General features: G+C 35.4%; 1 protein-coding gene across 2 annotated transcripts in view; it reads left to right on the top strand.

Annotated features, from left to right (window-relative positions):
• Positions 1-13,257, top strand: part of LOC147070217 (UNC93-like protein MFSD11) — a 74,813-nt gene that overhangs the window by 20,906 nt on the left and 40,650 nt on the right. For both annotated transcript variants that reach the window (XM_085949697.1, XM_085949696.1), the window contains exon 2: positions 7,687-7,856. In XM_085949697.1, coding sequence (XP_085805823.1) covers positions 7,831-7,856 — 26 coding nt within the window. In that variant the 5' untranslated portion in view covers positions 7,687-7,830. The remainder of the gene's footprint in view (positions 1-7,686; positions 7,857-13,257) is intronic.

Consider the following 13,257-nt stretch of genomic DNA (forward strand, 5'->3'; position numbering starts at 1 on the left):
AAAATATTATTTGATAATACATCATGATTGTTTTTCTTTTACTTACGGCGGCAATCCTTGATAGAATGAGGCCATTCTGAATTAGGAATAGCGATTTTTTATTGTTATCTCAGTTACCTGTCACTAATAAAAGGCCAGTGGTTAAAAACCAGGAATTAATATTTACGGTTACATGTAAATTACCTACCTATTACATTTCACCGTACATTGTGAGCTGCTGTCGTGCCGGTAAGAGATAACCGCATAACATTGAGATCAAAAATTTACGCGTTATTCGTGGATCATTGCCGACAGTAGGCCCGTTTCAGACGGGATACCGGTGTCGCGCTCGTATATAATGAGGAAGCCTTTGTATTCGAATAAAGGGGACTTTGTATTATGTTTATGAACGCCCAGAACTAATGAGTGAACGCGTGTCATGTACACTTTTCCGTCGGCCGCTACATTTTCAAGCCGCCGATACACTTGTTTTTATTACCGCAGCCAGTTTTATGTTGTAATTTATAACGTGAAATTATGCGTTGACTCATTAGCTCTGGGGCGTTCATAAACATAATATAAAGGCCCTTTTATTCGAATACAAAGGCTTCCTCATTATATACGAGCGCGACACCGGTGTCCCGTCTGAAACGGGCCTAATGTTCCATTTTTATTAGCTTCAATAAAATCATTGATTCGATATTGATTGGTATCAAATATCTGATAGTAACGCTGTACTTATTATCAGACATTTGATAGTACAACATGACATATTCTATGTCTATTAATTTACCTAAAACTCGATTAGTAAATGTATGGTTAATATCGTTATTTTCGAACTAACAAATAATTATGAGTACTAAATGAATCCAATAAAGTATTTATAAAATCAGATAAGATCTGGTGATTTCTGGGATCGGATTGCAGTTATTAGTCCTAGCATCGGTTCAAAAAAATTACCGCACTTTAAAAAATAACAAAGTTTCGAGTAGGTACCCATGATTGTCAGCGATGGGTTAAGGCAATTCGACGTCCTGAGCGCAAACCTATTTTGATCTCTCTTCTTGGTCGTGCACTCATGGCTGAGGATCGTGACCACATTTAAATTTCGCCATCCTTTGAGCGACCAAGACTTTCCATCCTCTCGATCTTCCGCTTCTCTCAGGGCAGAATGGATGGTGCCCCCAGCCAGCTCTTTCACTTGGTCGCTCCATCGCGAAGACGCTCTTCCTCTGCTTCGCCTTCCCTGGAGGCTACCCAAAACTACCAGTCTCTCCAGGTTGTCCGGTCCGCGCCTGACAATATGTCCAAAAAACTGCAGAATTCTTCTCAGACATATCGTTGAGACCCGTTCCTTTATCTTCAGTCTCTAGATGATTGACTGGTTCGTCCTGTGCTCCGTCCAAGAAATGCGAAGCATTCGGCGCCAACACCACATCTCAAAGGCATCAATTGCCTTCAGGGCCCTTGATACCCATAGTAAATATACCTAATCACAGAACAGATAATAAATAGAATTCCGATATGCCATAACAGTAAATTTGGACGCAGGGTTTTGAATGTGTGAGTGTCCTACGAAAATGAACCACTCATTATAGACGTGCAATAGTGTGTGTAATACACCAATATTAAATGAGCATCGATGCATAAACCGAGAGCAGTTGTCAGTATTCTACGTATGACGTATTCTTGACAGGTGTTTAAATTTATCTCGTATTCTTCCTTACTCGAGATTGTTTGCCTGCTTCTCCTTACCCGTTAGGTATATCAATTCCCATTATCTCCGAGTTCCCTGTACCTAATATATTCTAATGCTATAACATCAATGGATTGCGGAAATAAATTGTTTTTTACTAGTGTAAGATAATATTATATTATATTATATATAGGACAGTTTTTGTATGTATCAAATAAAGTGTCTCAATTCATGATAAATACACATTTTTGTGACGACTTTTTTGTGAGTCCGAGGCCTTGAAGCTGCGTTGAACAATCCGCGTGTACTGATTCCAATAATTTAAGCAATCTTTTATTATAATAAGAGTATTAATCATGGAGTATTTGTACCGATAAATAATGATTGTAAAATGCATTTTTATTCATTATATTAAGGTATTTGTGCATTGCCTGTCATAAAGATACGAGTATGTAAAAACAATTCTTGACACTTTTTTATCTGGGGTATTACGAGTAATAATTTATTAATTATCAATGATTACGTATGTACAATACAATTTGATAAGAAGTATCCGATGTTCATAGTATGTAATTAATTATTTTGTGAAACTATGTATTAAATTCTTATCACTCTATCAAAGTCCAGGGATTCGTTATTAAAATACTCTGATTATGTGTAGAGTGATTAATGACACGCTGTGCCGTTCTATGAATATTGCGAAAGTATTGAAAGTGTTTTTGTTCTCCTGTAGCACTTTTGTAAATATATGTCAAATTCAAATAATACGATATTCTTCTTTCTTTTCGTTCACCCTGTTACGCCGATAGGGCAAGCCTAAGTGCTCGGCCGTAGTGAATTGGCGGGCGTGGCGCGGCGGCGTCTTGCGAAACTCAAACGTATAACCGTGTGTATTTTGCCCTGAAAAAGACACTGTCTACGAACATTTCACACACGGTTATACGTTTGAGTTGCGCAAGACGCCGCCGCGCCGCCCCCGCGCGACCACTACGTTCTTGCACTAAGCGATGGTGCACACAGAACGCGTCGAGCGAGCGAAGTCCGCGTATGCAGTGTTAATTCATAACCATAATCACACGTCTCGTGCCGCGCATTACCCTTCACCTATGTAATTAGCGGCCCAAGCAGCACAAAACAATTATTTTTAAAGCGTCTCTCATAACAAAGCAATAAAAATATTATATTATTTCGGGCTTGTAATAAATATTTACGACGGCATTATTCAACCAGCGATAAACTTGACACGCAATAAAATTAAACAATGACTTCTCTGTAATTAAATAATTGCTTTCCGCCCGTCGATCGACGATGCCTCGCGCAGCGTGATTTTGCTCGCTGTGTTCAATGAATGGACTCCATTGTATTTTCTTTCATTCGTATCGCCGAGAAGCGGTGATTCGCGAAAAAACGATGATTTACGCCTAAGATCGCGCCATATCCTCCTTCCATCGCCAACTCTCGCGCCTCTCACCACGTCAGACGTGCAGCGCGTAGATCGCTCTTATAGCTCCGCTGCAGGGTGAGGATAAAACCCTTGAATTTGTGCCACAAGGGTACGGAGTGTCGCACTCTCTGCCGGCATCCGGAACATAATATGTCACAGACACGTGAAACGCATCTTCATGATTACTTCAATCACTGACGGCTACCGTGTCTTCTCACTGCTAAATAAAATAGTATATACTGGGTCACTTGGTATTTAAAATTCTAATCACCTCCCTCCCCATTCAAAACCACTTTATTCAATATTTCAATGTTATTTTTATTTGTCTATAGTAATCTATCGTGGACCTAAGTCCACTGCCTTGCAAATCCTTTTTTACTAGAAATAGATGTTACCCATTTGCAAATGCTCTGGATTGCGTTGAAAAACAACATGTGACTTTTTCCAGACCCAGGATTCGAACTTGAGACCCTCGACTTATACAACAGATACGTTACCACTCGGCCATCGCAGGCCTCGTTAACGCACCAAAATACGAAAAGTACCAAATATTTACACTTTCACCTCTGAGTAAAAAGGCCAATAATATTATAATCACATCCGAATTGGACTAACTGGTCGCTTTTTTACTTCCAATTTATTGAGTGTTAATTTACCTCTTTAAAATTCTCGATTTTTTCTTAAGTTAAAAATAACAACGACATACGTTTCTGAGTTCACATGATTTACAATAATTATTGTGTGTAACATAATATTGATGAGAACTGTTAGAAAAGCCCCGGGTCGCTCCGGCCCACTAAACCATTGATTATAAGCTGTCACAGTTCATGGGTAACTAACTAATTGATGTAAAGAGAATGCGTATATTATCATAAGTAAGTTTTAGTATGATTCCATTATTGTTAGAGTATTGACTATTTTTATCATGGGTCCTTAAGGACCACTTAATTCCTTAATCCATTTCTGACTATATCTATAATCAACAATAATAATAAAGTTGGCAATTGGCACAATGCATTATCTGACTCAGTATGTATATGTAGGCACTAGGTGATAAAATACATAACTTAAATACTTTCTGATATTTGCAAGTATTATTAATAAACTTATGGTTGTCGGAGATCGATTTTCCTTTTCTGTTTAATGCATGTTTCGTTACGGTTGATCTAGTTTAATGTATCATAGATAACTAAACAACCATCTTATCCATGAGTAACTGCATTAATTTATTGGATAATTGTCGACATGTGTCAATAATTGATCCAGTGCTGAATGATTTTTGTTTTTAGCGGAAAATTTTACAACTACTTTCATAAAGAAAATACCCAACGTAATTTTTGATTGTTCATTTTATATCTTCTTTCGGAACCTCTTCAAGCTAGGATCTACCTCTTTATATTAAGTGTACCCATGCGTGGTCAATCTTTTCTTAATAAGTAGATTAGTTATTACCATTTGTGAAGACGTGTTTTCTCCCCTGACATGTAAAAAGACAGTGTTTTTGGTTGTAGTGAAATGAGAACCCAAGTTTTAAACTACATGTTCTCTTATATTATATACAATTATTGGATTGTTTTACATAATATCTAAATATACACTGTCTATTTAGTGAGTATGTCAAAATAAATCAATAGTTTTACATAGTATAAGAGAAAGGGTAGTTTAAAACTTAGGTTCTCATATCACTAAAACCAAAAGCACTGTCTTCTTATTGAACATACATAATAATAACACTTCTGAGAAAATATATAACCAATAGAATATTTTTTTTTTGAAAAAATACGACACCCAGCAGTAATCGAACCTGCGTCTCTCGGGATTCGCGCCCACGCGCATTGACCACACTGCTATAGGCTTATTATCTTAATTGCGACGGATTTTAACTAATGGTTCTTACTTGGTTTACATAAATGGTTTAACTGTCTTTTTACTTAGCAGGGTAGTTTTGCTGTCACATATAGATATATAAATAACTGTAAAGCAGAGTGTGAATTTTTCTTGAAAAAATAGTTTCTATTACATATCGCTACTAGGTACATGGGATACTTGTCTATAATCAGGCGGCCCTCGTAGTCCAGTGCATAACGCATTGGCTCTTGTTCCGGGAGCTCCGGGATCGATCCTAGTGAGGTCATAAAACATTTATAATATATGGTTTTCTCCAGAGTTTTTATCTGATTGTTTCACTTCTATTAATGCAATACCTTGTTTCACTACACTACTGAGATTCGACCACATTAAAAAACATCAATACGATAAGCATCAACATTGTTCAACAGTATTTTTCGGTTGTGATTTTGCTTTATATGATGGTGTTCAACATTGGGTGTCTGTTGAATTGGATAGTGATGATGATGACCCTTAAATGCATGATTTTCTACTTTTTAATAAAAAAATATATATAGTCATATACCTACAACGGATAGGTGTGATTACGGGAAAAAATAATTAAAAATATATTTAATAGTTTTTTTTTCTATATATTTTCAACAGAAAACACTGTACTGTAAAAATGTTGTATTTTTGTTTTATGTTGAAATTATTTTTAACAATTATTATGTTATCATAAATAATCAATTAATCCACCTTATAGAATCCAGTAATATTTTTTCCCGATCAAAATCTAATATTTTTGTAGTTAAAACTGAATTTGAATATAGCCGTTAAATATAACTGTCAAAATTTGGCCCATACATCATAATATACATCATCTCCGGCTCGCGTCTTTTGGTTACAAAATAAATGATATCCGACAACAATGACATATTAAATGGACGACTCACTTCATACCCGGCGCGCACGAGAAATTGTGCATGAAAGTCATTCACAGATGTATAGGTAGATGTCACGTGACCATTGACGTATCCGTTTCCATTATGCGATACAAGCTTCGAGAATTTATAGTAATATAACCTTTATTGTAATGGCGTATTAGTGTCATGACTCATTGCGTTAGAAACAGATTCTCGGTTACTTACGACTTCTCGGAGATTAGACGCAAGTGAGCCCAGCGAATCACTGGCGACTGACTGTCCAATGGTTCCTGTCATTCAATTGCATTGAATAAACATTCATCAATATCTTAAAATGGCATTTTATAAATAATAAATAATACTAACACATGCAAAGTGATATCCCATCTTTCTTGGAGTGTTTAGTAGATTTTTTTACAATTTTAAACTAGGCACATTGGCATTTTGTAACACAATAATAACGGTGGAGTCGAAACCTGACAGTCAGAAATTTTGTATGTGCAGACCCAGCGGTGTCGCCAGACCGCTTGCAAGCAGAATATTCATTTGAAAATTTGAATTAGAAAAATCTAATAAGTACTTAAGTTTGTACTATACGTATTTAAGCGTTAAAATCACTGGTCGAGTCGAATCCAAGGCATAGTTGACACACTCAAGACAAAATTTAAACAGGAAAAAGTTACTCGCAAAATGATTAAGTTATCTAGAAAAGTCAGTAGAGAATGCATCATACTGCATCATGATAATGCGAGACCGCATGCAGCAAAAACAATCAGAGAAAAATTAAAGCAACGTGACTGGGAAGGCTTATCGCATCGCCATTTCACTCGATTTTGTGGTATTAGATTATGATTGGTTTACACAATATGTAACATTTCCTCAAAAATAAAATGTTTCCAAAAATCAGTGATGTTTAACTAAAGTTTACCTCGATTCATATTTTCAGCTAATATATTTCTATAAGAGAGAAATTAATAATTATTTACAGAAGAGATTGCAAAAGGTCGTGATTGAGTGATGAGTGATGACAAATATGTAATTGATTATGTACAATATATAAAGTGGACACATAACTTTAAAATATCGGTACACATAACCCCCGGGTACATCGTTTTAAAATAAGTAGGTACAGTCCTACAAACTTATCTAAAGAACGGTCAGAAATGGAACTACGAACTACCATATGGACGTTATTCGAATGTCAGATTCTGCCCAGTTGCGAGTCTTGATTGGATAGTTTTCGACAGTGGCTCTCCCATCCATTCTTTAGATAAGTTTGTAGGTCTGTACAAAATTGTTTATAAGATTAATTTATCAATAATTATTACAATATTTTTGAATCATGCAATACTAATGTGTTACTTGTTTGAAGTAGTTTAATCCGAGTCAAATATTGTAGGGAGGACGTAAATAATTACCATAATCTTTAAGCCTTGAGGAATAAATAACTGCTTAACATACCTAACCTAACCTAACCGTCCTAGAGTAAAGTCAACGAATACCGATAGCTGTTAACTTGCATATCAAATGAATATTTTATGATTTGATGCCAGCGGATTGGATTAGCGAATGACTAACAATTACAAACAATCATTGTAATGTAATAAGCTTATTAGGGTATCTTCATATTGCGGGATGTATTCGGGTTCCAAAGTCATCAGTCACATTAAAAACCAATTAACACTTCTCAGTACAGTATCAGTCATATGAGTCATATTATGTCAGTGACGGTTTGTCTTTAAAAATCAGTACCTACTGTTACTATACTGTGTATGTATATTGTATGCTAATGTGATTTTTTTGTTTTGTTTCAGCAAACTATATTAAATAGTATAACCATAGATGATCCAACTTTCACTGGAGATGGATACACGTCGTTGGCAATCATTTATGCGACCCTCGCCATCTGCAATTGGTTGGCGCCTTCGGCTATCAGCCTTATTGGGCCAAGGGTGGCCATGGTCATTGGAGCAATCACTTACTGGTAAGCAAAAAGAAATCCAAAAACCTATCAACAACATATGTGGTGGATTTAATTATTTGTGATGTCTTATTGTTCATTCTTTTCTCATCATCCGATGAAGGGTTTTGCGAATTTTAAACAACAAATCGTCGTAAACATCGTTGTCATTGTGGATCGTTTGATGGTTGTAAGGCATTAAGTACATTCGTTGTAATATTAAATGTTTAATTGCACATCTCAGTACCACATCAGTGCATTATTCTTGTCGTAATGTATGTCATAGTTTGTTTGCAAGCATTGGTACTGTAGCTGTCAGTATATTATTGATCAAATATCTATTTTTAATGTATAAAATTATTCGACCGCAATAATAAATTCCCAGCGATTCATATGCCGGTAAACAACTCATTACCTGTGTCAGCAGATTGATTGGCGATATTATATATGGAATCGCAATGAAAAATTAGTCTAATATCCATTCCCATAGTATTATATTATATTATGACTGTAATAATAAATAAAAATCACAGCTACTCGTATTTAAACCACTGACTCGTTCAATATAATTATATACTAGAATATAATGTTTAGGTATTACTTTCGACTGTATAAATAACGAATAATGATATTTTATAAAAATGTCACTCGAATATACGTTTCCAGTCTGTTACTATCGCAGTCTCTATATCGCTTCGCCCAACATCTGATTGTATCGAGATGCGGACCTCGGATCCGTACCTATCATAAGTTTAATATTGTAACATAACTGCTGTAACATACGATTGTACCAACCGTTACGCCTAATAAAATTCGCTCCTGCATACATCTTCGACTTCTTCATCATCATCCTCAACACCATAACCTACGACAAATCGACGACTCCCAAAGTGATAACCCACACATCGAACACAACAGTACTATAGATCCACCAGTATAAGTTGTCCGCTGAGTGAGGGCGCCACATGCTAAAATTTGACATATTATCATTCAATAGTTTTTATACGGGGATGCGCTTAGTTCTAAATTCGAACACCGGACGATTTCTGATGAAACATCTGTAGTCTATCTGTATCTACACTCTATCTATACAGTGAAAATAATAATATAGATTAATATATTCACCGCACAGTCACCTTAATTTGTATAACATGCATATATCTATACCATAACATGAAAATGCCATTAATTATAAACAAATAGTGGTCTTTTAAGCGGTGTCCACATTGTCAACAAGTTGCTGGCAATATAATAATATGCACTGGCATAATGCTAATTATTCGTATTTATATAATCAATGGTTAGACTTTTGGATTTCTACATATTTATTTGGATTTATGTTGTAGATGTCCATATCCGAAATATATTTTAGCAAACATTATCCTCAAATACCGCCAAAAAAACAATCTAGTTGTATAATATAGCAGTATATCACATTGCAAATGTCATATAATAAAATGTATTTTGTAAATTACGACAGGGTTTCAACACCGGTGTCCGAATATGATTGTCTATGACCTATGTAGGCACTAGTATTGCCATAAAAAATATCTATTAAACTGTCAATTTTTGAAAAAGGAACGGCCATCGTGATTTATTTTTTATGCTCGTATAAAGCTCTCATAGTGTGGACACTATTTTGGTGGGCGTCGCGAATAGGTGAAAGTATGTAAGTAGACACATATAATTTGCATAATACGAAAAATGGCGCTGAATTCGGCAATACTATCGGTTGTGCAAACATGTGTTGCATAATAATTTCGTATTTAGCACGATTGGCGAAGCGATAGATTTTTTGTGGAGAATTAATTTCATTACTTACCCACATTCGATCAACACGAATTTTGAAAAAAAAGGTTTTAAATAAAATACCTACGTTATGTTATAATATTATAGAAACTACAAGTGGGAAAATAATATAGAGTTGTCAGGAAAAGAGCCATGCCAGCCAGGAAGATCATACGTCACGTTAAAAATAATAATTGTAGATGAGAATCATTTACTTGTTCATTGAATCAACTTTGACTTGGATTGGACATTGGGTGATATTTGATACATATTTGGAAGGTTTTACCTTGTAGTTACTATATCAGGTAAATTAAGAATTAAACGATTGGGTTTATCATTATTATACGAGTGTTCGTATCGCAACACCACTTTTCAAAGTCCAGCATACCCAAGTGATCACTGCAAATCACTGGGCTTGGTCAGAATCACTTATGCATCGTGCATGTACGACTAACTTGCAACATGTGAGTCAGAGGTTGCCCGTAAAACAATCGTACTTCGTACACCAGGTTTCATTCCCATACATCAAGACTGATTCAGATGTCATGGCTAAAAACTACGTTTTCATCCAACCAACATCTTTCATAAACATTCTGAAGATAGGAGCGATTCCTTCGTGAAAGCTATGAAGACGAGCAAATCCGAGCGTTCTTAGTAAATGCATTCGATGAGAATTTTTGTTATTCGTGACTTGAATGACCTGATCAATAAGGACGAGACACAGTGTTGCCATATTTTCAAAGTGGAATTATAGTACAGAGCCTCCAAAATTATAGTATTTGGGGAAAAAATATAGTACGCGTTGTCATCTATAGAAAATGTATAGGGTTATTGTTTCTTAGAAAAAAATAACGGAGATTTGAGAAACTCCGACACCCCTTTTTATTTAGGTTCCTCTTCCGACCAAAAATGCTTACCGAAGAATTCAAAAAATTTCATTTTAAACCAAAGTCAAGAAATTTTTTTACGTTTTTCGAGCAATTTTTTCCAAGTTTTCCAAATCTTATATCGCGAAGATATAGTACTTTGCACCAATTTATCGAACGGGAATATCGAAATTTTAGTACTTTTTACATTATTTTTTCCGATATTCAAAGTTATAGTATTTTGGGCGTACTATATCTGTTTTATATCGTACATAGTACGTGGACCAAAATTATAGTACAAATACTATAATTATAGTACGGTTGGCAACATTGACGAGACATGAAATGAATTGACGCGATAACTTACGTTCAAATCTAAGTGACTCGTTCCCACTATTAATGGATATATAGGTACTGACCTAACTTACATAGAAAAAGCTTAGAAGCCGACATCGATATGCGAAGTTGCATCAACGGTACGGCTGATGGACTCCCGGGCATTCGGCGCATTAGTTTTTTTCAGTGATAATACTGACATAATTGCTACTATGCTTTCCAAACTTCGACAAGCAGAGGAGTATTGAAGGAGAAAACGATTAAGTCATTTTGTAAATATTTACATTTAAGTATTACTTACGTTGAAAAATAAGTCATTGTCGTCACATTTCTTGAGAATAATAATTAAAACGGTACTAAAAATTTGTCGATAAGGTTGGACAATAATACAATTTTATTAAATAATATAAATTTTCGGTGATAGTGTATATTTGAGATAATATGTAAAACAGTAGATATATAACTACGTCATATATTATACCAGTCATGTCCAACTTCAAGTAGGCAAATCAAAACTGGCAGTGATCGAACACTACCATTGTCATTCTACAAAATAACTATACTTATTATATTTGGCTGAGGACACTGAGACAATACATTTACCTTCATCACGTTCACCATCACAAAGAAATACGTCTTCCATTCGTCATCAAAATGATAAGTTTTTGTCGTCTTTTGGGCACTCATCATAAAATCATTCTACTACTGTGCGTGACTGTAAGATTAAACTACGCCTCAGTTTAAAGCGCGGAGATTTACATATTCTCTTTCTCTCACTCCTGCGGCAGGCCGTGATTGATTCAATACGAATCAAGTGATAAGATTACGCGGGCTTTTTCGTGGTTAATTTGAAAACGACTTGTATGTAAGCTTCGTCGTAAAAAAAAGTCTTTTAATATAACCCCAACCTTACATAAATTCCATTGGGACGAACATGGTAATTTACTTTTTGATACAGACTTTCTGTACACAGATAATTGAAGATATTTAAATTTGTATAGTATATCAGGCGTGTCCAACTTCAATTTGAACAAACAAACCATAATTGGCTGAGAATACTGAGGCGATACAAATTAAACAACCCTCGTATGTCACCATCACAAAAAAACACTTAATTGTCGTGAAAATTATCTTGGTCTTCTTTCGTGCACTCATCGTCAAACTATTCTCCTACCGTACAAAGAGCCTACCGCGTGACGGTATGTAGAAACTATGCCTCAGTTTAATGTGTGGGGATTCACATGTCTTTCTCTCACTCATTCAGCAGGCCATAAGTGATACCACGACATGACGTGGGCTTCCTCTTGTGTTAATTGGAAAACGACTTCACGTAAGTTGGTTAAGGAAATAAAAATAGGATTGGTTAATGCTTCTCCTTCAATTATATTACAACTAAACCTATATGATTGTTTTTATATTACTCAATTCCTACTGCCCGATTGTACGATCGGGTTGGACATGCCTGCTATATAGGTACAAATGTTAAATACGAAGTTTGTTTTGGTAGAAAAAAGTGTGAACCTATAACGTATTACACGTACGTACTATTTTGTTTATCATTGCTGTTTTCCCATTGCTATATTTATAATAAAATACGTGTTGGAATGAAATATCCTCAAGAAGGTGTTTGGCTCAATTCATGAGACCGATATTAAAATTTTGGCGGTACGCAGTTGCGTTCTAACTATACTCTAATATGCCTCGATAAAAGTTGAGGTAGACTCAACGTCTTCTATATGCTGGAAATATTGACTTTTGAGTGGGTTGGTCACCTTTAATTGCCTGTTGGAAAACCACGGTATGGATGGTTGAATGGAGTCGGAAAACAACTTCAAATTCTAGCAGGGTGTTAATAATTAATTAACACAAGGCACAAGTATACTATATTAATTGTATAGTAGGGCTAAACGTGTCACACTACGCTATCAACTTGGTAACGTTAACGTCTTGGGCATCTGCTCCTGAGACATTCCCAGGCATAAGCAACTGCTGATGCTTCACACTAGACGTAGGGCCTCGTGATATGCTCGATTAAGACGGAGTGTGGTCGGGGCGGGTTCGTTTGAAGTGAACTATTAGCACTGTGAACTGTTGTATCGCAAATGGATGGCCGTATAGTATTGACATCAAATAATGTCTAAATAAAACACTTAAAAATACGTAATAAAAACCACCGGAAGACAAGGGAAAGACAGAACAACAAAATGTACGTAATTAAATTGAAGTACATTTATATCGTACTTATATACAATTCATAATAATTAAAAAATGATTAGGAAGTACATTTTTAATGTTATTAATGAATCTAATTAAAAAAATATCCCAATGCTATACGACCATATCTTATGGCGAAATGTAATACTTATGCACAGTTTACATGTCATATTATCCAGAGCGAATAGTCTGGAAGTGACATTTGCACAATTTTATTTATT

This window comes from Rhyacophila brunnea, unplaced genomic scaffold, assembly GCF_057557595.1.
Source record: "Rhyacophila brunnea isolate RB1 unplaced genomic scaffold, BYU_Rbru_1.0 scaffold_22, whole genome shotgun sequence".
Lineage (NCBI taxonomy): Eukaryota > Metazoa > Arthropoda > Insecta > Trichoptera > Rhyacophilidae > Rhyacophila > Rhyacophila brunnea.